Here is a 24358-nt window from a genome sequence, read left to right on the forward strand (position 1 = left end):
AGTCCAACAAAGTTAGCCTAGGTACCCAACTAACACAATCAGCTATATAGTACTGTACCGTAGTAGGTTTATAATACTTTTCACACAAATAATACATAAAAAACAAACAAAAACAAAAAATAAAGAAAACATTTTAAACCTTACAGTACAGTACCTTGAAAAGTACAGCAGTACAGTCCAACAGCTGGCATCCAGGGGCTGGCATCGAGTGAACAGGCAGGAAGAGTTACTGACTGGAGGAGGGAGAGGAGCGGGGAGATGGTAGAGCTGAGGGATCGTCAGCAACAGGAGACGGAGGGCAGGCTGCAATTTCACTCATGCCTGACGTTGATGGCACAGGGTCTGGTTCCTCGCTGGATTCAATTCTATCTACCCTCGTGAAAACATGATCCAGTGATGTCTGGGTAGTAACTCTTTTTTTTTCTCATCATAGATGACACAGTAGCACTGGATTGCATTCTGAACGGCTGCTGCAACCTTCATGTACAGTTCTGTGTTCCAGTCCTGTGCCTCAAATACTAACAGTGCCTCCTCAAATAAAGAAAATCCCCCTGCCATTTCCTGCATCGTGAATCTCTTCAATTCTTCAGTTACTTCTTCCTCTTGTCTCTCTTCATCCTTTCTCTGGGCCTCCAGTTCCATCAGGTCTTCATTAGTTATCTCCTCGTGTTGCACTCAAGGAGTTCAGTGAAGTCGTCCTCTTGCAGATCTAGCTCCAGCTTCTCGCTGAGGGTCACTGAGTTGCTGAAGACCTCTTTGGACTCCTCATCCACCTTCTCAAATCCACAAAAATCATGAACAAACAGCAAGCAAAGGTTCTTCCAAACCCCATTCACGGTGATGGCCGTAACCTCATGCCAAGCAAAGTCAATGTTTTTTATGGCATTGTAGATGTTATAGTCCTTCCAAAACTGTCGAAAGGTTGCTCCTGATTCGTCGCTCACCTTTACTGCCTGATGAAAAGTGTGACATAAATATTTCTTGAAAGTCGCTATAATTCCCTGGTCCATAGGTTGGATGAGGGACATAGTATTCGTTGGCAGATGCACTACTTTGTTGTTGGGATGAAAGTCGTCCTTGAGTGGGGAGTGGTCCAGAGCACTGCTGAGCAGCAAAAGAATGTTGAATGGGATGCCCTTCTCCAAGCAATATTTCTCTACCGCTGGGATAAAGTGGTGGAAAAACCAGTACTGGAAACTGGTCTGTGTAACTCAGGTTTTGGGGTTACTCTTCCACTCAACAGGAAGAGAGCCCTTGGCTATGATTTTAAGGGTTCTTGTGTTCTCTGAAAAACTAAGAGAGGCTTCAGCTTCATATCGCCAGAAGCATTGCCACCAAGCAAGAGTTAGCCTATCCTTTGCTGCTTTATAGCCTGGCATCAACTTTTCCTCCTTACTGATGTAACTTCGGTTTGGCATCCTCTTCCAGTATAGTCCTGTCTCAACCACATTCAAAACCTGCTCAGGGGCTTCCCTGGTGGCGCAGTGGTTGAGAGTCCACCTGCCGATGCAGGGGACGCGGGTTCGTGCCCTGGTCCGGGAAGATCCCACATGCCGCGGAGCGGCTGGGCCCGTGAGCCATGGCCGCTGAGCCTGCGCGTCCGGAGCCTGTGCTCCACAACGGGAGAGGCCACAGCAGTGAGAGGCCCGCGTACCGCAAAAAAAAAAAAAAAAACCTGCTCAGGTAAATACGTGCCTTCATCAATAATTTCTCAGAGCATTTCAGGAAATTCCTAAGCAGCTACCATATCTGCACTCTCTGCCTCACCACTCACTTTTACATTGTGAAGGTTGGCTCTAGCCTTGAACCAATGAAACCAGCCATGGCTGGCATTGAAAGACGAGCCCTCTGATTCTTCGCCATGTTTCTTCTTCAAGTCTTCATAAAGGCTTTTAGCTTTCTCTTGAATCAGCATTAAGCTGAGCAGGACTCGATGCTGATGCTGACCCTGTATCCACACACTGAGAAGTTTCTCCACCTCCTCCATCACTTTTCCATGCTTCTTCAATATTACCGTCGACATCATTGGCCCAGGAGACTTCACATGTTCCATGATTTTGTCTTTAGGATCGTGCTGATGGTTGAACAATTCTTGCTATAAGCAACGTCTACCTTTTTTAGCCTCTCCCCACTCTCTCGATTATTTCCACTTTTGTTTCCATTGTTATCGCTTGGCGCTTCTTAGCAGTACCAGCTACATCACGGCTGCTTTTATGCTTGCTTCCAGACATCCTGGCCTTGAAATAAAGATACTGTACTACTGTGCTCTATACAGTACTGTACAGTAAAGCACACAAAAGCACAACCATTTGTAGAGGATGCACGCACATGACAATGCACGCCAGACACGTGAGCTAACTTAACGTGATTGGACATGTTGAACGCACGTTCGCATCTTTGAAAGTTCGAAACTTGAAGGTGTGTATGTAGGAGACTTACTGTAAACCCAAATTTACCATGCATATAATTCCATATACTATCCTTTGGGAAGCTTCCATGTACGGGCAGCAGGGCACCTAGAAAAAGCATCCTACCTCATCCTCTCCAAGGTGTTGCCTGCAAATGGACAAGTGTTGTCTTTCACATCCTCAATAGGCAGACACATCTCTTATCACCTCCATTTCAGGCCTTAGCATCTGTACAGAATCATAAAGCAATAAAGACTTATATTTAAACAGTTGGCCCAGAACATAAATTTCTTACCCATCTTCCATTATACTTGTTTATCATGCATCTAATAATGAATTCTGTCAAATTCTTCGCTAGTCAAATTTCCCTAATTTGTTTTTTATTTTTTTAAGCTTTACCAAAAACTGTTCAGTGCCTTTATTATTAAATAAATAAATAGTTGACCTGGAGTGAAAGATTGTTCAAAATGCTCATAATGTAAATTAGCATACGTGTGGTTTAAAATGTAGCAGGTAATTAGTTTTCTATAATGTAGGATTCTTGAGAGCTAGTCTATAATGAATAATGTATCTGGAAGAGTGTGGCCATATAGTCTGAACCTCTGGGGCTTTGCAGTTTCAAAGGAGAAAATATACTCTGTATATAATTACTTGGCATTTTCAGTGGCTACAGAAATACCAATAACTAAATACTTTTGATTATAATATTAAGAAAAAATTTGGCAGGGTACTTAGCAAATTTTAGTAAATGTAATATATTCATAACTGGCAGGATATTATAAGTATTCTTGAAGTGGTCTTTAAATGTTAACATGGACTTCTTTCTAATCCTTCTTTGATTCTGACCTGGAAGGAGAATTTCAAATTATGCTGAGAAGGAACAAATCCCACGGCAGTAGGAGGCGTTAGCACCATGCCAAGTATATGAAGGTGTCTGTGAGGCAAGTTTAAGACAGCCGCTTTCTGTGTCTTGTAACCAAAATGGAATGTTTCCTGAGGCATCAAACTAGGATAAATTATCTATTCCAGGATGGTAAAAAAAAAAAGGAATGTGCTGATTTTAGTTAATAATGTACTCCTTTGTTGTTCCTCAGTTCTCTGGGGAGTATCTCATAACCTAGGAAAAGAAACAGGCAGGAAGCAATTAATTACAATAGTCGGATACTTTCAGTAATAGAAGAAACAAAGGAGAAACCAATCCCAGCTTTCCTTATTCTAGTTTCGATCCTCTCAGTGATGTGCAGGAGGTCACTGTGTCTAAGATAGGGCCTCCTGAAACATAGTGAGGTATACAGCAAGTTCAAGGCCATAGAGATTAATTGGTGTAGGTAGTCATGTCCGGCAGCGCCTATAGACATTTTTAACTGGATGTTGTGCTTACATACATGGGTTATCTGGTGGTTCATGGAGTTGCTCCCCAAATTTGTAGGCACTGACTTCAGGCTTATAAAGGAACAATTCTGTATTCACAAAGTGTCCATTCAGCCAAATCTGGAGATACAAGACTCTGAGGGCTATGCAGAAAGAGAACCAAGACAAAACTTGACAACCAAGATTTTTTAAATTCTGCCCAATTGGGTCACCTGCAGTCGGGCCAGATAGTCCCCTTACCACAGCTGCAACCTGAGTCCTGCTCTCTGCTTGGCCCCTCCAAGTACTTTCTAACCTTGGCAAAGGGTCCAGAGGTCATCCCTTCCTTACATCGTAGGCCATATAGAGGTTAAGCATACATTTCTTCCTGTCTGTAAATCCTCTCAATGATTAGTTTTTCTCTCTAATGGCAGTACTCTGTGTGCTGTATACTCACCAGCCACAACAAGGCACATAAAGAAAGGGGCCAGGGCTTCCCTGGTGGCGCAGTGGGTGGGGGTCCGCCTGCCGATGCAGGGGACACAGGTTTGTGCCCTGGCCCGGGAGGATCCCACATGCCGCGGAGCGGCTTGGCCCTTGAGCCATGGCCGCTGAGCCTGCGCGTCCAGAGCCTGTGCTCTGCAACGGGAGAAGCGGCAGCAGTGAGAGGCCCGCGTACCACAGGGAAGGAAGAAAGAAAAAAGAAAAAAGAAAAGAAAAGAAAAGAAAAGAAAGGGGCCAGCTAAGTGTGGTGAGAATGCCCACACTCCACATACCTTGTACCTTCTGAGCTGAGCTCTTGCATCTCCCATCAATTATCTGAAAGGGGGGTCGTGCCGCCAAGCTCTCCAGGTTGGGCTCCGTCTCGTGTCCACTCGGAGGCCGCCTCCCTCCGACCGGCCCAGCAGGACCGAGCCGAGCCGCGGGGCCCCCTCCGGCCCGGCCATGAGTGTGGCCGCGTGATGCGTCCCTGCCTCGGCCGCTGCAGTCGCCACCACCGCCGCCACAGGCCGGGAGGAGCCGCAGCGCCTGGCGACCCCGCCCAGGCCTCGGCCGAGTGGATGAAAGGCTCTTGCTGCTCCAGCCAGGAATCAGGACTCTGCCTCTGAGGTGGGAGAGCCAACTTCAGAACACTCGTCAAGAAGAGACCTCCCAGCCCCACATAATATCAAACGGCGAAAATCTCCCAGAGATCTCCATCTCAACACCAGCACCCAGCTTCACTCAACGACCAGCAAGCTACAGTGCTGGACAACCTATGCCAACCATATAGCAAGACAGGAACACAACCCCACCCACTAGCAGAGAGGCTGCCTAAAATCATAATAAGTCCACAGACACCCCAAAACACACCACCAGACGTGGACCTGCCCACTAGAGAGACAAGATCTAGCCTCATACACCACAACACAGGCACTAGTCCCCTCCACCAGGAAGCCTACACAACCCACTGAACCAACCTTAGCCACTGGAGACAGACATCAAAAACAACGGGAGCTACGAACTTGCAGCCTGCAAAAAGGTGAACCCAATCACAGTAAGATAAGCAAAATGAGAAGACAGAAAAACACACAGCAGATGAAGGAGCAAGATAAAAACCCACCAGACCTAACAAATGAAGAGGAAATAGGCAGTCTACCTGAAAAAGAGTTCAGAATAATGATAGTAAAGATGATCCAAAATCTTGGAAATAGAATGGACAAAATGCAAGAAGCAGTTAACAAGGACCTAGAAGAAATAAAGATGAAACAGACAATGATGAACAACACAATAAATGAAATGAAAAATACTCTAGATGGGATCAATAGCAGAATAAATGAGGCAGAAGAACGGATAAGTGACCTGGAAGATAAAATAGTGGAAATAACTACTGCAGAGCAGAATAAAGAAAAAAGAATGAAAAGAACTGAGGACAGTCTCAGAGACCTCTGGGACAACATTAAACGCACCAACATTCGAATTATAGGGGTTCCAGAAGAAGAAGAGAAAAAGAAAGGGACTGAGAAAATATTTGAAGAGATTATAGTTGAAAACTTCCCTAATATGGGAAAGGAAATCGTTAATCAAGTCCAGGAAGCACAGAGAGTCCCATACAGGATAAATTCAAGGAGAAATACGCCAAGACACATATTAATCAAACTGTCAAAAACTAAATACAAAGAAAGCATATTAAAAGCAGCAAGGGAAAAACAACAAATAACACACAAGGGAATCCCCATAAGGTTAACAGCTGATCTCTCAGCAGAAACTCTACAAGCCAGAAGGGAGTGGCAGGACATACTGAAAGTGATGAAGGAGAAAAACCTGCAACCAAGATTACTCTACCCAGCAAGGATCTCATTCAGATTTGATGGAGAAATTAAAACCTTTACAGACAAGCAAAAGCTGAGAGAGTTCAGCACCACCAAACCAGCTTTACAACAAATGCTAAAGGAACTGCTCTAGACAAAAACACAAGAGAAGGAAAAGTCCTATAATAACGAACCCAAAACAATTTAGAAAATGGGAATAGGAACATACATATCGATAATTACCTTAAATGTAAATGGACTAAATGCTCCCACCAAAAGACACAGATTGGCTGAATGGATACAAAAACAAGACCCATATATATGCTGTCTACAAGAGACCCACTTCAGACCTAGAGACACATACAGACTGAAAGTAAGGGGATGGAAAAAGATATTCCATGCAAATGGAAACCAAAAGAAAGCTGGAGTAGCAATTCTCATATCAGACAAAATAGACTTTAAAATAAGGACTATCAGAAGAGACAAAGAAGGACACTACATAATGATTAAGGGATCGATCCAAGAAGAAGATATAACAATTGTAAATACTTATGCCCCCAACATAGGAGCACCTCAATACATAAGGCAAATACTAACAACCATAACTGCCAAGACTGAATCAGGAAGAAATAGAAAATATGAACAGACCAATCACAAACACTGAAATTGAAACTGTGATTAAAAATCTTCCAACAAACAAAAGCCCAGGACCAGATGGCTTCACAGGCGAATTCTATCAAACATTTAGAGAAGAGCTAACACCTATTCTTCTCAAACTCTTCCAAAATATAGCAGAGGGAGGAACACTCCCAAACTCATTCTACGAGGCCACCATCACCTTGATACCAAAACCAGACAAGGATGTCACAAAGAAAGAAAACTACAGGCCAATATCACTGATGAACATAGATGCAAAAATCCTCAACAAAATACTAGCAAACAGAATCCAACAGCACATTAAAAGGATCATACACCATGATCAAGTGGGGTTTATTCCAGGAATGCAAGGATTCTTCAATATACGCAAATCTATCAATGTGATTAACCATATTAACAAATTGAAGGAGAAAAACCATATGATCATCTCAATAGATGCAGAGAAAGCTTTTGACAAAATTCAACACCCATTTATGATAAAAACCCTGCAGAAAGTAGGTGTAGAGGGAACTTTCCTCAATATAATAAAGGCCGTATATGACAAGCCCACAGCCAACATCATCCTCAATGGCGAAAAACTGAAAGCATTTCCACTAAGGTCAGGAACAAGACAAGGTTGCCCACTCTCACCACTCTTATTCAACATAGTTTTGGAAGTTTTAGCCACAGCAATCAGAGAAGAAAAGGAAATAAAAGGAATCCAAATCGGAAAAGAAGAAGTAAAGCTGTCACTGTTTGCAGATGACATGATACTCTACATAGAGAATCCTAAAGATGCTACCAGAAAACTACTAGAGCTAATCAATGAATTTGGTAAAGTAGCAGGATACAAAATTAATGCACAGAAATCTCTGGCATTCCTATATACTAATGATGAAAAATCTGAAAGTGAAATCAAGAAAACACTCCCATTTACCATTGCAACAAAAAGAATAAAATATCTAGGAATAAACCTACCTAAGGAGACAAAAGACCTGTATGCAGAAAATTATAAGACACTGATGAAAGAAATTAAAGATGATACAAACAGATGGAGAGATATACCATGTTCTTGGATTGGAAGAATCAACATTGTGAAAATGACTCTACTTCCCAAAGCAATCTATAGATTCAATGCAATCCCTATCAAACTACCACTGGCATTTTTCACAGAACTAGAACAAAAAATTTCACAATTTGTATGGAAACACAAAAGACCCCGAATAGCCAAAGCAATCTTGAGAACAAAAAATGGAGCTGGAGGAATCAGGCTGCCTGACTTCAGACTATACTACAAAGCTACAGTAATCAAGACAGTATGGTACTGGCACAAAAACAGAAAGATAGATCAATGGAATAGGATAGAAAGCCCAGAGATAAACCCATGCACATATGGTCACCTTATCTTTGATAAAGGTGGCAGGAATATACAGTGGAGAAAGGACAGCCTCTTCAATAAGTGGTGCTGGGAAAATTGGATAGGTACATGTAAAAGTATGAGATTAGATCACTCCCTAACACCATACACAAAAATAAGCTCAAAATGGATTAAAGACCTAAATGTAAGGCCAGAAACTATCAAACTCTTAGAGGAAAACATAGGCAGAACACTCTATGACATAAATCACAGCAAGATCCTTCTTGACCCATCTCCTAGAGTAATGGAGATAAAAACAAAAATAAACAAATGGGACCTAATGAAACTTCAAAGCTTTTGCACAGCAAAGGAAACCATAAACAAGACCAAAAGACAGCCCTCAGAATGGGAGAAAATATTTGCAAATGAATCAACTGACAAAGGATTAATCTCTAAAATTTACAGGCAGCTCATGCAGCTCAATAACAAAAAAATAAACAACCCAATCCAAAAATGGGCAGAAGACCTAAATAGACATTTCTCCAAAGAAGATATACAGACTGCCAACAAACACATGAAAGAATGCTCAACATCATTAATCATTAGAGAAATGCAAATCAAAACTACAATGAGATATCATCTCACACCAGTCAGAATGGCCATCATCAAAAAATCTAGAAACAATAAATGCTGGAGAGGGTGTGGAGAAAAGGGAACACTCTTGCACTGCTGGTGGGAATGTGAATTGGTTCAGCCACTATGGAGAACAGTATGGAGGTTCCTTAAAAAACTACAAATAGAACTACCATATGACCCAGCAATCCCACTACTAGGTATATACCCTGAGGAAACCAGAATTCAGAAAGAGTCATGTACCAAAATGTTCATTGCAGCTCTATTTACAATAGCCCGGAGATGGAAACAACCTAAGTGCCCGTCGTCGGATGAATGGATAAAGAAGATGTGGCACATATATACAATGGAATATTACTCAGCCATAAAAAGAAACGAAATTGAGCTATTTGTAATGAGGTGGATAGATCTAGAGTCTGTCATACAGAGTGAAGTAAGTCAGAAAGAGAAGGACAAATACCGTATGCTAACACATATATATGGAATTTAAGGAAAAAAAAATGTTATGAAGAACCTAGGGGTAAAACAGGAATAAAGACAGAGACCTACTGGAGAACAGACTTGAGGATATGGGGAGGGGGAAGGGTGAAGAGTGATAGGGTGAGAGAGAGACATGGACATATATATACTAACAAACGTAAGGTAGATAGCCAGTGGGAAGCAGCCGCATGGCACAGGGAAACCAGCTCGGTTCTTTGTGGCTGTCTGGAGGGGTGGGATAGGGAGGGTGGGAGGGAGGGAGACAAAGATGGAAGAGATATGGGAACATATGTATATGTATAACTGATTCACTCTGTTATAAAGCAGAAACTAACACACCATTGTAAAGCAATTATACCCCAATAAAGATGTTAAAAAAAAAAAATTATCTGAAAGGACAGATGGGTGGGATTCTTACTGTTTGAACTGGAACCTTGAACCTTTGAAGACCATGTTGGACAGAGTATTGTTTAATGGTTCACCAACACTATACTGTCTTATACAACTACAGCCACTTCCAAAGCACTTAACAATTTTTCTTTTAGCAAAAATGATCTTAGGGGGCTTCTAGTCTAACACCTTAATTTTCTAAATGAGAAAAATAAGGCTCAAGGAGTAAACTGGCTTGACCAAGGACAGAGAGAGTTGACAAGAGTCATTTCTTTAAGTATTCAAAAATCATTTATTTACTGAGTATCTACAACCCTATTCTTGCAATTCATGGATGTACAGTTTCTCACATTTTGATCTCTCTGAAATCTGGGTGAGTCTTAAGAGTTGCTGTCTGCCAGGCATTGACTTTCCACAAGCATCAAAACTTGCAGAGCGAGTGTCACCATCTGGGAAAAAAGTCACAAAGACAATAATGGAGCAATCTTTTAAGAAATACTGCTTCACTGATGCACTTGATGACACAGACCATGATATTGTGTGGAAAAATGTATGTACTGGCAACTGTCACTGAAAATTTATACTGGAGATTTGGATTCTGAGTGAGAAGTTGTTTCAGGAATAGCTCAACCAATTTATCTTTGCTATGTATGATAAATTTATGTTCTTTCTAAACAAATCTAAAAGAGCTCTTCAATATATTAAATTTAAAAGCCTAAAGTGACAAGAAGGCATTGTCCCGTAGCATAAATGGTGGCATTTTTTTTCATACGTATGTAAAATGATGGTGTATCTTACAGTTAATGTCATGCTAGTCAATGAGCTATGGTATATTCCTGGCTCTCTTCTAGATGCCAGATATTCAGCAAAGAAAAAAAGACATAAAGCTTCTGAAGCTTAAATTCCAGGAGGATAATGAAAAGAAACAAACAAGGAAAATATCAAGTAGTGAGTAGTGAGGGCTATGTGGAGAATTAGCATTAGGTGATGTTCAAGAGAGAGATTGGGTGGCTTCTTTAAGTGATCAAGTTTCTCACCCCATGGAGGTGACTTTAAGCGGAAGAAGTAATGATACTAGGCGGGTGGAAGATCCAGGACTAGAAGAGTCTCCTGAACACCAGCACCTTTGCCAACATACCTCTGCAGGCTGATAGTATAATTACTGTGACAAAGCCTATTCACAGTTCTTTTTCACTCTGCAGGCACAATCCTTATTTCAAAGTGAATGTGGACTTTAGAGCAAACTACTCCTTCTTCTCGTCATTTTAAATGGAACTGTCCTAGATGGCTGGTGTTTTATGCATTAAAATACATTGGGAACTTCCCTGGTGATCTAGTGGTTAAGACTCCATACTCCCAATGCAGGGGGCCCAGGTTCGATCCCCGGTCGGGGAACTAGATCCCACAAGCATACCACAACTAAAGGAGCCACATGCCGCAACTAAGACCTGGCACAGCCAAATAAATAAATAAATATTTTTAAAATAATAATAATAATAAAATAAACACATTGAACTTTTTATGTAATAAGTGACCTTAGGAGGATGAATCTTGAAAATCCCTGTGAAATGCAGGAAGAAAGGAGGGAAGGAAAGAAGGAAGGAAGAATGGTGGGAGATGGAGAGAGAAAGAGAAGGAAAGAAAAAGAGGGAGGGAGGGAGGAAGGGAGAATAACACACTTAACATCAAATGTCCTGTCAAAACGTTTGCCAAAGCTTTAAATAATTAGACAAAACCGATATCAGAATTGAAGACTATCAATTTGGAGTTTGGACAGAAGAATAATTGACCTCATTGGCTTTTTATTCTTTTCTTGATTGATTGCTGTTTAGATGGTAGGTATTTAAAACCAGAATGTTTATAAAAGAATGACTGAAAAGTTCTTGGCCAGTAATTTAGTTTTAAACTATCAGAGATTCCAAAAACTGAAATCCCAAAAACAAGCCTACAAAAAAAAAAGTGATAAAATAAAAGCTCCTGAAACATTGGGATTAAAAAATAATAAAATGTTAATAAAAAAGACAAACAAGGTAACTCCTGGGATAGATTAAAATTCAGAGAGCATGACACTAAAATGGTAAAAGCTATTAGAGATACATAAGCACTAAGAGAATTAACTGGTTTTTATCTTAAATAGCTTTATGCTTAAAAGTTTATCTTGAACCCTAAACAATGGCATTTCAATTTTTTTAAAGAAAAAACAAAAGTTTCATTCATTTTACCTGTAATAAATATTTACTCTGCCTCTATTATGTACTAAGAACTCTTTGTAATATGCCAAGAACTCTTGGTTGGTTGTAGAACTCTTTGTAATATGCCAAGTTCAGCTGACACAAAATAAAAGCAATTGCAAACAGGTTATTAATAATTTAAGACCTAAAATCTGAGGGATAAAGTGGTACCTATGTCCATCCCATTGAGCATCCAAGAAAACTGGTCTCAAGTTTCCCAACTACAGACATTAAGTGGCAGTCCCTTAGGTTCATGCCTCTGAAACATGATAAGAATAAATATGAAAGGGCTTTCTGGAAAATGCCCAAGGGTACAAATAGCAATCAATCCACTGAACACAGCTGCTCCCCACCTCCTTCCACCCATTACAAATTGATGCTTCAGCTTTTATTTCCATCATTATAACCACTTTGGTGAATGAGATGTTTGTGCCAATGTGTGGAGGACAACCTTACGGGCCAATAAATATTTCTGGGAGCCAATAATGGCTGAGTACTTTATTTCAAAGTGGAGGATTAGGAGACTGATCAATTTATATTCTGATAAAGGCCCATCAAACATAACTGTGTCCAAGCAAACACAGAAAGGATTTTTCCTCAATTTCCTCGATTTCACAGAGTGAGAAAGAGATGGGAGTGTCTGTAAATAGATCCGTTTCTCTAAATACACCTAGCAAATACCACCCAAGGCACACAAGAATAATTCAACTAGATCACTCTGTTGTTAAAACATATATGTGTGCCTTTCTCTTATAAGGTATGAAATAGTTACCTTCATCCTTATGCCAAAAAGAATCCTTCTTTTTCCCTCAATCTGAAGCCTAGCAGTTTCCTTGAAAATCTTATCTGTGAGAATAAAATGCTATGTGTGACTGACTGCAATGTAAATGGAGAAAAAGTGTTCTAACCACTGTCTGGGTCATCATTCATTCTAAGCTTCATCTGTCATCTTCTCTACAGATCTAATCAATTCTCTTAATCTCAGATAAATAATCTCCTGTCAAGAAAACATTACTGCTAGGAGTATCAAGTTTTCCAATTAACCTTGTATATGTAAAGTTACTTCAAAAACCATCACAGGTCTTCCGTGGTGGCGCAGTGGTTGAGAGTTCGCCTGCCGGTGCAGGGGACACGGGCTCGTGCCCCGGTCCGGGAAGATCCCACGTGCCGCGGAGCGGCTGCGCCCGTGAGCCGTGGCCGCTGAGCCTGCGCGTCCGGAGCCTGTGCTCCGCAACGGGAGAGGCCACAGCAGTGAGAGGCCCGCGTACCGCAAAAAAAAAAAAAAAAAAAAAAAAAAAAAAAAAAAAAAAAAAAAAAAAAAAAAAAAAAAAAAAATCACAATGAAAGCGCTACATTGATATACTGGAGGAGAATCTTCACCTATATAATATTTTTTGCTGTGGCAGTATACTTTTTGCTAATTGAGGTAATTAAATCTCACAGGTAAAAGTTACATCTGAGAGACATAATAAAATGATTCTCCTGTTTAGCAATGAAAAATAAACCAACCTTATCAAAAATTCTGAATCATTTGCAAGAGACATTATCAAGCTCAATAAGTGGATATAGATTTAAATCAGCATTTTGGAAATGTTTCTCAATTGATATTAATTCTTTTATAATAAATAATTGATTGCTCAGAAACTGTAAAAATTTTGCAATTAACAAAGATCTTAATTATTCCCACCACAAAAAAGAAATGGTAATTACATGATGAAATAGAGGTGTTAGTTAACAGTATGGTGCTATTTCCTATTGCAATATATAAATGTACTAAATCAACATGTTGTACACCTTGAAGTGACACAAGGTTACATGTCAATTATATCAATAAATAAAATAAATAAAATAAATAATAAATATTTAAAAATTTAAAAAGCCAAACTCGTAAAAAACAGGGAGCAGAATGGTGGTTACCAGGGCTTGGGATGAAGATGGGGTGGCCATTGGCGGGATGTTTTTTAAGGGTACAAACTTGCAAAGAGTAGTTAAGTAAGTCTTAGAGCTCGTTAGAACACAGCATGGTGACTATGGTCAACAATACTGTATTACAAGCTTCAAAGTCGCTAAGAGACTAGATCTTGTTGTCACCACAAAAATATAACTGGAAAAATCCCTAAACAACACTCTTATAAATAACCCATTAGTCCAAGAGGAAATAAAACAGAAAATTGTAAAATACTTTGAATTTAATGAAAACAACATCTCAAAATTTGGGGAGCCTCTTAAAGTAGTGTATATAGAGAAATGTGTCACATTCACTTTTTTTTTTTTTTTTTTGCGGTACACAGGCCTCTCACTCTTGTGGCCTCTCCCGTTGCGGAGCACAGGCTCCGGACGCGCAGGCTCAGCGGCCACGGCTCACGGGAGCAGCCGCTCTGCAGCATGTGGGATCTTCCCGGACCGGGGCACGAACCCGTGTCCCGTGCATCGGCAGGCGAACTCTCAACCACTGCACCACCAGGGAAGCCCCACATTCACTTTTGTGTATTAGAAAAGAAGAAAGGCCTCAAATCAATGATCTAAGCTTCCACCTTAGAAGAAACTAGAAAAATAAGAGCAAATTAAACCAAATCAAGTGTCAGGAAGGAAATATAAAGTTAAGAGCAGACTCAAATAGCATTGACAACAGAGGAAAAAACAATAGAGAAAAATCAGTAAAACCAAAAGCGGGTTCTTTGAAAAAGTCAATTAATGAGATAAATTTCCAGCCAAGCTTATCAAGAAAAGAAGTGAGGAGCCGCAAATTACCAATATCAGGAATTAAAGAGGATACATCACTACAGTTCCCACAGATATTACAAAGATAAATAAGGAGATAGTATTAATAACTTTATAGCAATAAACCACAAATCAGAAAAAACAAATTACTTAGACACAAACTACCAATGCTTACACAAGAAGAAAAAGATAACCTGAACAGCCCCATATCTATTAATAAATTCAATAAAATCAATTTATAGTTAAAGATATTTGAACAAAGAAAACTCAAGACTTAGATGGCTTCATAGGCAAATTCTATCACACATTTATGAAAAAAAATAGCATCAGTTTTAGACAAACTTCTGGAAAATAAAAAAGGAGGGAACATTTTGTTTAACATTTGAAAATTTGGTTTTAACATTTGAAAATCAATAAGTGTAATTCGCCATATCAGCAAACTGAAGAAGAAAATTCATCTGATCATCTCAGTAGATGGAGAGTAAGCACTGGATAATATTCAGAGCATGTTGGAAAAACCCACAGATAACATCATACTTAATAGTGAATGCCTTCCCCCTGAGGTCTGGAACAGGCTAGAATATCCTCCCTTATCACTCTACATTATATTTACTTAATAATTTAATAAGGTAATAATTAATAAGGCCAGTTTAGTAAGGAACAAGAAAAATAAATATAAGCCATTTAGATTCAAAGGAATAAATAAAACTGTCCCCATGTACAATTATAAAATGATTGTCTACATGAAAACTCCAAAGAAACACGGAAAAATCTACCAGAATCAATACATGGCTGCAGGATGCAAGATCAATGTAAAACATCAATTATACTTGTATGTACTAAAAATCAATTTTCAACAAAGATGCCATGTCAATCCAATGTAGAAAAGCTAGTCAACATTGTCCATTGCTGGAGAAATTGGACATCCATATGCAAGCAAATGAATGAATGAATAAATCCTTGACCCCTACCTCACACCATACAAAAATGTAACTTGAAATGATCATGTACCTAAATGTAAAGCCAAAAACTGTGAAATTTCTAGAAAATGTTTGTGAGGTTCATCAGGCAACAATTTCTTAGATAGAACACAGCACAAACCAAAAAAGAAAAAAAAAAGAATTAGACTTCATCAAAATTAAACACTTCTTTTCCTCAAAAGATAATGTTTAAGGAACACTAAATAAGCCACAGACTGGGGAAATATTTGCAAAATACATATTTTTTTTAAAAAACCTGACATCTAGAATTTATAGCTCTCACAACTCAATTGACAGCTGCTGAGCACTAGGAACTGAAACTTGGCAGCCTTCCTCGAATGGAGTAGGCGTGGAGGAAATTACCTGCTAAAGAATCCTGGAAACCTGTATGGGAGTCTTGGCCGGTTTGGCACCCTTGCTGCAGAAGACCATCTTCTACTGTGTGGAACCCATTCCAACAGCGACACCATGTGGCAGTGAGAAGCAAATGCAAACCAAAGAGGTTCTGGAAGCTGATTGACTATCTGGGGGACTGTGTCAAGCCCCTAGAATTGACGATGACTTCAAAGACTGCAGATTATGGATTTCTGCTAATTATTCAGATGTGTATTCCAATTAAAAAATTAATTGGAAAATAAAAGCTACAATTGTACCTTGAGTCTGCGAAGCATTTCATATTAGATGTTACCATAAGTGGCATAACTATGGTAACTTGATACTTGAACTGTATCTCTACAATTTAAACTTATGAGAACTTGTATTAGTTTTCCACTGCTACCATAACAAATGATCACAAACCGAGGGACTTAAGTTTATCTTACAGTTCCACAGGTCATAAGTCTGACGTGGGTCTCACCAGGCTAAAACCAAGCTGTTGGCTTCAGCCCTATTCCTTTCTAGAGGCTCGAGGGGAGAATCTGTTTCCTCACCCATTTAAGTTGTTGGCAAAATTCAGTTCCTTGCAGTTGTAGAACTGAGAACCCCGTTTCCTTGCTGGCTGTCGGCTTCCAGATGCCACCCACATTCCTTGGTTTGCAGCTCCCTTCTTCCTTCTTGAAAGCCAGCAGGTTGAGTTCACCTCTCACCGAACCTCTCTGACCTACTCTTCTACCCCTCCTTTCCACTTTTAAGGATTCATCTGATTAGATTCGAGGACCCTCAAAGATATCCTTGGATAATTTCCCCATCTCAAGGTCTTTAGCTTTGATCCTAACTTCAAAGTCCCTTTTGTCATGTAAGGCAAGAGATTCACAGGCCCTGGAGATTCAGCTTTGCAGGGGGTGGCAGGAGGGCCATTATTCTGCCTACTATAAATATGTATTTTTTAATGTTTAAAAGTCTAATCTTAAAAATGTCTTGACATTTTTACTGGAGAAAAGTCAAACTTCTTAGGATAGGATTTACCCAATCCTTCCTAATATTTCCTTCAGCCTGGTTCCTTATTCCCCTCCATTCAGCCTATACTAGATTTAACTTGAGGTTAACGAAGGGTTTTTGATAAACCTCCAGAAGTAGTGTGCAAAATTTTACACGTATGCTTGTTCTTCTGGAGACAAGGTACAGAGCTTAGATCAGATTCTCAAAGTACACATTGAAAGACCCTCCCCCTGAAAAGAGAAAAAGCTACAAGTGTTTGACAATAAATATGTTGCTTTCGCATAACATACATTTTCATGCTTCCACATTTTTCTGCATCTCGTTCAGTGAGGCTGCGGACTATCGTGGGAAGATTGTGGGCTTTGAACCTCTCAGGTGTCTGACTCAAGCTAAAACTGGTCAAGTGGTGATGGCATTTATCTAATAACAAATAATGAAGGTAGCAAGTCTGATGGGGAGCCACCAAGATGAAAGCGATTCAGGACAAGTTGGATGAACCTGCAAGACAGCCAAAAACTCGAGGGGAGGTCATCTTAACTCAGGCAATCTAAGGAAGGAAAGTCATACTATCTATAATAAAATTACAAGTTTGGATATGATCAAAGTTGCCATAAGCTACATGGACAGCAAAATCAGGGGAAGTTTTGTCACACATATGGCAGATTATCTATCAATAAGAAGTCAACCCCATAGAACAGATATCCTATTTTCACAGGAAAGTGAACTTAAAAAGGTTTTATTCATAATAGGCAAAAATGTTGTCCAAATGGGGATGCATCTAGAAAGTATTATACTAAGTGAAATTTATCAAGCACAAGATCTTATTTACATGGAAGGGGAAGTGAACTGACTGCAAAAGGGAACAGGGTGTGCTCTTCGCGGGAAGAAATGTTCTTTATCTTGGTTACACAACTGAACCTATTTGTCAAAACTTGTACACTTAAATTTTATTGAATGTAAATTATACCTCATTAGCATACTTTAATATGTAAAAAGGATACAAACTAGGTTATTAACATGGATTGGGAGGGATGATATGGGGGAAGAGAAAGCTAGGTGTAAAGGTAAAAAATAAAACCACTTTAAAAATTATGTACATGATCCAATTTATGCATTTATGAAAAATTATACGTGTATGCATGAAGAAGCCTGTCAGCTATCTGATGCTGCAATATTGAAATCCAACACTTGCATCCTTGGCATGTTCAAATTTAGGGGTAGATCAGGTGATGGAAGCCAGATGGTGACGGATTAGAGCAGAGTAGGAGGTGGAGGAAGTGGGACAGTGAGTCTAGCAAACTAACAAAGTATTGGTTAAATTGTGTAGTTCAGCTTTGGAGCAGTAATAAAGAATGAAAGAGATACTAATGAGGTGTGCTGTTAGATCCCATAACTGGCCTCAATATTTCCAAAAGATTAAGTCCCAGCACGTCTAAAATGATGTTTCTGAGGGAATGCGCACACAGGGAACAGCAGCAACTCTTGGGGCATCAGGTAACATCAGCTTTTCTGGAAGGAGCCAGTCTTGGCATGGGCTGACTGTATGTACTTCACAGGTAACCCACACTGAGCAAACGGCCTGGGTCTGCGGACAGCAAGCCTGAGTTCTGTAAGTCTGGCTTTTCTAGAAATCAGCCTGTGCCTCTGTTGAGTATCCAAATATTCAGACCAAAATGGAGATAACGTCACCCAGCTAGTTTTATGTTTTAAGAATTAGTAACAATGCATATGCACAGGATGTGGCACAAAACAGGTACTCAATTAGTGATAATTACATTATGAATCCCCTGCCAAGAAAGGACTCAGAAACATACTCAGGAATCCCAAAACAGCTGCTGGATGGATGGATGGATGGATGGATGGATAAATAAAACTTTGAACAAGTCAGTCAATTCCAGGGACCTGCCTATTTTTCTAGACTGAGCTTAAGTATCATTTCCTTGGGGAAGCTACCTTCATCCCAAGCTACACACATTTTCTCACTTAATAGTGTAGGTTTCCTACCAAAGGCAATGAGAGTAGCACAATTACATATGTATTTTTCCCCCAAATTAAGAACAGGGCCTTGCATATAGTATACGCACAACAGATGACTGTTGACTAAAGAAATGAATGGAGGTGATCAGATGGAAAGTGATTTCTGACCACTGACAGTACTACATCAAAGAGGCAAAAAAAGAGATTTAGGAATATTCCAGTTTATAAACTTTTTATTTAAAAAATAAAATTATAAACAAAGTACAGAAAAATATTGACACCTGTGATAACAAGGAAATGACTCCTAATCTTTAGGGCAGTTGTTATCCTGGAAGAGCACAATCATGAGTTTTATAAAGAAATTTTGTTGTGCAAAGGAGGAATGTACTTTTAAAGGTTCACTTGTAATAGGTATTTGGCATTGACAAAAAAAGTATTTCTATCCATATATTCAACATTCTGCAGCATATTTACATTCAAGTTACATTTTCAAACTCTATGCCAAATACAGTCTAACTTACCATCAAAAATCCCATAAGATACTACTAAAATTCTGTTTATTTGGTGGGAGTGCAGTATGACTTTATTAGAAAATAATTTTATGTTCCTTCTAGATCAATTATATTTTAACCACTTCAACAAAATTCACTGGCCTTTTCTTCCCAGTTGAAGCCAAGCCTCTTCCAGACTAAGCACAAATTGAAACTTGGCTAGAAACGAAGTTATATAGTAATGTTTTTCCTCCTTCCTTATTTAAACTTCCAATGGAAGGACACTGGCTCTGATAAATTACTTTTCTTTTCCAGTAGTTAGGACATATTATGGATACAAGTTGCAGAATGTTAACTTCTTTTTCAAAGATGGCTGAAGCAATTTTCCCTTTCAGTTGTTACCAAATTCCTCATCAAAATAACATACTAAGAAACCCACGCAGTTTTCTGAAAACTTTTCTCCATTTTCCCCATACATTCCTCGAATCAGATGACTTACTCATTAACAATTTGTTTGTTTCTTGCTTAGTTTCTCTAAATTACACTAGGAGAGCTATCCTAATTTCCTGATAATCTTACCATTTCATTTTCTAAATTATGATTTTATTAAAATCAACATAAATTATACATAGCTTCCGTCTTTACTACAGTTCTCAGAGAAGTTTATCTGAACTTCCTGGGGGGGAGGTGCGGTCAAGGCTCCACGGGGCCTGTCCGTCTAGGCTGGCCAAACTAAAATTGTTGAACTAAACTAAATTTGAACTAATGTTCAAGATTTGAACATTCTCAGGCCTCCAAGTGATCCCAGACAAATCGAATATACTCATAATGTATCAATTCTTCCTCAATTCTCTCAAGTCCATTTTTTACGTCTAGTAAGATAAATGAATGACAAAACAAAGGAGATCCATGAATGTCATTTAGTGAAGCTCATTCTTTCTAACTGGCTTCAGGTTGTAACTTCTCCTCCAGTACATGAGGGCTGGCAGGTGGCAGCAGGTTGCTGAGTTGACACCACTTCTAATTCAGATTCACGAACAAAAACCACTGCATCACCACTTACGTTTATAAGACACTGTGCCTATAAGAACAACAGGACATGTTCAGTCACAAACTCAACAACACGCTCATACTCCTCTGGCTACCCTGGGGGCAGTGCCGTAGAGCTGAAGAAGCGAACAACCCAAGAGAAAAATGAGCAAAGGATAAGAAGGCAATTCACAGGAAACAAAGAAACTCATTAATATAGTTATTTAATTGTTTAAAGGGATTTTTAACAATTGTGAGTTATTAACAAACTGATAAAAGAAATTTATTCTAAGATTTAACCTAAGCAACATTCCCTTGTCCCCATTAACAGAATTATATTACTTATTAGAAATAAACAAACAGTGTGGCCCCATCATGATGTACTCTCCACCAGCAGGGCAGTTAGAACTGGACAGCATCACATTCCAAACCAGAGGGCGTCTTTAACTGTCCTCCGTTAGCCATCACTGGATCCCAAAGACCCACCAAGAAGGTGAAGGAAACAGTAATTTAGGAGCAAAACTTCCAGAGATATTTAAGAATAATAACTAGTCACTGGGGATGTGAAAACAGGACCATGGTTACCAACATATTCATTAAAACATGTTTTAAGCCCCTAGAATCAAAGAGCTTTGAAGAGCAATTCTCTTTTTCGGGAGAGGGTGGGACGTGAAAAGGCCATGGGATACATTCACAGGTTCCCGCCATCAGAGGTTTTTAACCCCATCTCACCTGGTTTTTATTTGGATTCTCCATGAAGACACACTGCTTCATTATGTAGGAGACAACAGCATTCCCTCCCAGTGCAGCCACGTGAGCTCTCACCATCGCAAACACTTCAGCAATAAAAGCATGGAGAAAACCACTGACACCTCCTTCCTAAATGATGACGTGCAAAAAACAAAACTGGATACATGTGTAAACTAATGTACATAAAACATCAAAGAATACATATTAAAACATCTTACGTGATCTTAATATAACGGACGATCATTTTAATTCCCTCCATAATGAGGATTTGTTGCATGAATGAACAAACAAACAAAACTTTACTGAGCACATGTCTACGACAGGGATTACTATCTTCAATTTACAGATGATGAAACTGAAGCTCAGAGAATCTGAGACGTGCCCGTGACGAGCCAGGACCACAGAGCTAGCGGACAGATGGCAGAGCAAGAGTTCTAACTGTCCCTCCATCTTCAGCACCTCCCTCTATCAAGTCGTTCCCATCATCATTCAAATAAATTGATGGTAAATAAAAACAATGAGACTTCCCTGCTATCCATATCTCCTATTCTGAAAATGAACCATGTTCCAGTCGCACTTGTCTTTTTCAGTTTCTCAAAGGTGTGACATCTTTTCCTGCCTCGGGGTCATTGCACATGAAGGTTCCACACCCAATTTTCCACCAGGGTAACTTTTACTCAATTCTTCAGGTCCTGGTTTACATGTGACTTCCTCAGAGAAAGCTTTCTTATCAGATCTAAATTAAGTTCTCCCATTATATTCTCTGACAGGCCCTGTTTTATTTCTTTATATGACTTACTATTACTAGGAGTTACCTATTCATCACATGATTATTTATTTACTGTCCACCATGCCCGAGTTCCACTAGACTAAATCCCATCAGGTCGGGAACTGACTCTGCTGTGCTCACAACTACATACACTAACACCTCCTTCAACAGACGCACGTACTAAGTGGTCCGTACATATTAGTTAGGGAATGAAATCCAATAGTTTGGGGAACTTTTCAGTGTTCAAAAACAAACAAAACAGAAACCAAAGGCTAAATGAGAGCTTAAAATGCTTCTCAACCTAAGTTTTCCACAAATTTTACTGGATGTTATTTATAGTCTAAGAAGAAATTTCCAACTTTAAACTGGAGGTTAAGGGCAAAATTTAATACACTGTTAGAAGAACCATTCGTCCTGGTCACATCTTTCTGAAAAGTCACAGGATGCTACATAAAGTTTTGTACAGGTATCTCTCTTTGTAATTAAGGAATTAAGTGAGTTGTGTCAGCCTGCCTCCGACTCAATCATCACCCGGGACAGTTTTTTCTTTTACTTTTATCAGTTTTCCTCCTCCATCTCAAATCAAGAAATTCTGATAGCAGAGTAACAGAGACTACAGAGGGGTAATTTTTAAAAGATTATATAATTGTAAGCAAACAATTCATCAAGCAATGAATAAATTTGGGATATTATACCATACAGTTAATATTACAAATCTCTGTTGAAAGGAAATCTACTGTGAAGTAACATTTTGGGGTATGGTTGCTTAAGCAGTAGAGAAGGCACTTAGGAAATAAAATTTTATGGATTCAATAGTACGATATCCATGTGCTAGTAAGAGCAACCAGAAAAGGTCAATTCACCAAATCTATGCCAGCTTCTCACACCCAAATTTCTTTGTCAAACTTAATAAAAGTGTCTCCTATTTTAATTCTACACTAAAAGGTTTTTGAGAGCATCTTAAGATAGTTTCTTTCCCATCTCAACACAATTAGAATATGATTTTAAAAGTAATTTATCTTAAAGGAAACATCTATCTAATTAGTTAATCTGTCAGAAGTCACTCCCTCACTTACACAGAAACAACTTATGTTTACTCTGCACCAGGCACTGTGCTAGGTGCAGGAGGGTGAGCATGATATCAAAAATTAATAAGCAAGCTGTTATTTCCAAGAAAGTACAGAAACACTGCTAGTGAAGCAATGGGGAAAAAGCACAGTTAAGTTCATGTTTATAATGAACACACTTTTTAAAAATACAAACTACCGCTGAAGTAAATTTTGAAGAGTTTATTGGGTTTCACACCTAAATAATTAAAAATTTTCCCCATCACAATAATTTGCTTAGCAGTCCTGCTCCAAAACATGAAACAAATAGAAATATAATCTTTTCTTGAGTTTAAATTCCTCTGTAATGCAAAATATAATAGGCTGACTCTGATTCTTAACTTTTGACTACATCAAGTAGAAGATTAGAACTGCTGTTACTTAAAAAAACAAATTAAAGTTTAATGATACCCAGCCAGTGTGAGGTAAGAACTTGAACATTTTTACACACTGACGGCGAGAGGGGAAGAAAACAAGCGGCCTCAGTCTTTTTCAGAGGAAGAAAACGATAGAGCTAAATGACATAAACAATCCCCAAGACATCGCTCCATGATACAGTCCCTTACTATTTCTAAATGTACACCCTTAAAAATTGCTATTTAAATATATCTCAGGCAAATACCTACTGAGAAGACTAAGCTGTTCTTTCAGGGCTGTTTTAAACCTCTAATCAAACACGGATACATTTATTTGTTTTAGTTACCACATGATAAGGACCTGGAGTTTCTAATAACAAATGGGATTAAACACAACGCAACTCTTGTGATAATACTAGCTGCTAGAGACAATCCAGACAGGTTATGAAAAAAAGTGTGTGTGTGTGTGTGTGTGTGTGTGTGTGTGTGTGTGTGTGTGTGTTACTTCTGGCAAATAAACAACCAACTTGAAACTTGTTTGGTTTTGATACTAATATCTTCAACCACAGAAAATGCACACAAACAATTAAATAACAGCTATAAAATTACCTCACGAAGAGAAGTGGTTTCCCGAATAAAAAACATGTTAATTATCCCAAGATATTTTGTTATTTTTGCTCCAGGAATGAAGGAAAGAGGCGTCATCCTAACCACGCCGACTGTAGAATTTGCACAAGGTGGAGCAGAACGATTCCGGAAATTTCCTTCACCCACTGGACTTGCTTTTTCGACTGTCACAGCTAAAATTGGAGAAAGAAGAGAAAGCATCAAGATCATATGCTGGTGACTCAATTATTCCCTAAGGTTTCCAAATAAGTGGTGACAACATTCAGCTGTCTGTGAGGCTAAGCCATGTCATGAAAGAAAAGAAATTATCATGCACTTCATGCAATTAAAAATAGAGAGAGAAAGAAAAACATAAGAGGAAATGCTGGAATGGAATCTTTTGGAAGAAAAATGGCATTC

General features: G+C 39.1%; 1 protein-coding gene across 5 annotated transcripts in view; it reads right to left on the bottom strand.

The window, feature by feature from the left end:
- Positions 1-19046: 19046 nt before the first annotated feature.
- Positions 19047-24358, bottom strand: part of C2CD5 (C2 calcium dependent domain containing 5) — an 82854-nt gene continuing 77542 nt past the window's right edge. For 2 of the 5 annotated variants that reach the window (XM_007449377.1, XM_007449375.1), the window contains 3 exons: positions 23942-24132; positions 21084-21230; positions 20092-20403 (listed from right to left, as the gene is read on the bottom strand). In XM_007449377.1, the coding sequence (XP_007449439.1) occupies positions 20272-20403; positions 21084-21230; positions 23942-24132 (470 nt within the window). In that variant the 3' untranslated portion in view covers positions 20092-20271. Of the gene's footprint in view, positions 20404-21083; positions 21231-23941; positions 24133-24358 lie in introns of all 5 variants that reach the window. The other 3 variants (XM_007449379.1, XM_007449378.1, XM_007449376.1) reach the window with 2 other exon arrangements.

This window comes from Lipotes vexillifer, unplaced genomic scaffold (assembly GCF_000442215.2).
Source record: "Lipotes vexillifer unplaced genomic scaffold, Lipotes_vexillifer_v1.1 scaffold135, whole genome shotgun sequence".
Classification (NCBI taxonomy): domain Eukaryota; kingdom Metazoa; phylum Chordata; class Mammalia; order Artiodactyla; family Lipotidae; genus Lipotes; species Lipotes vexillifer.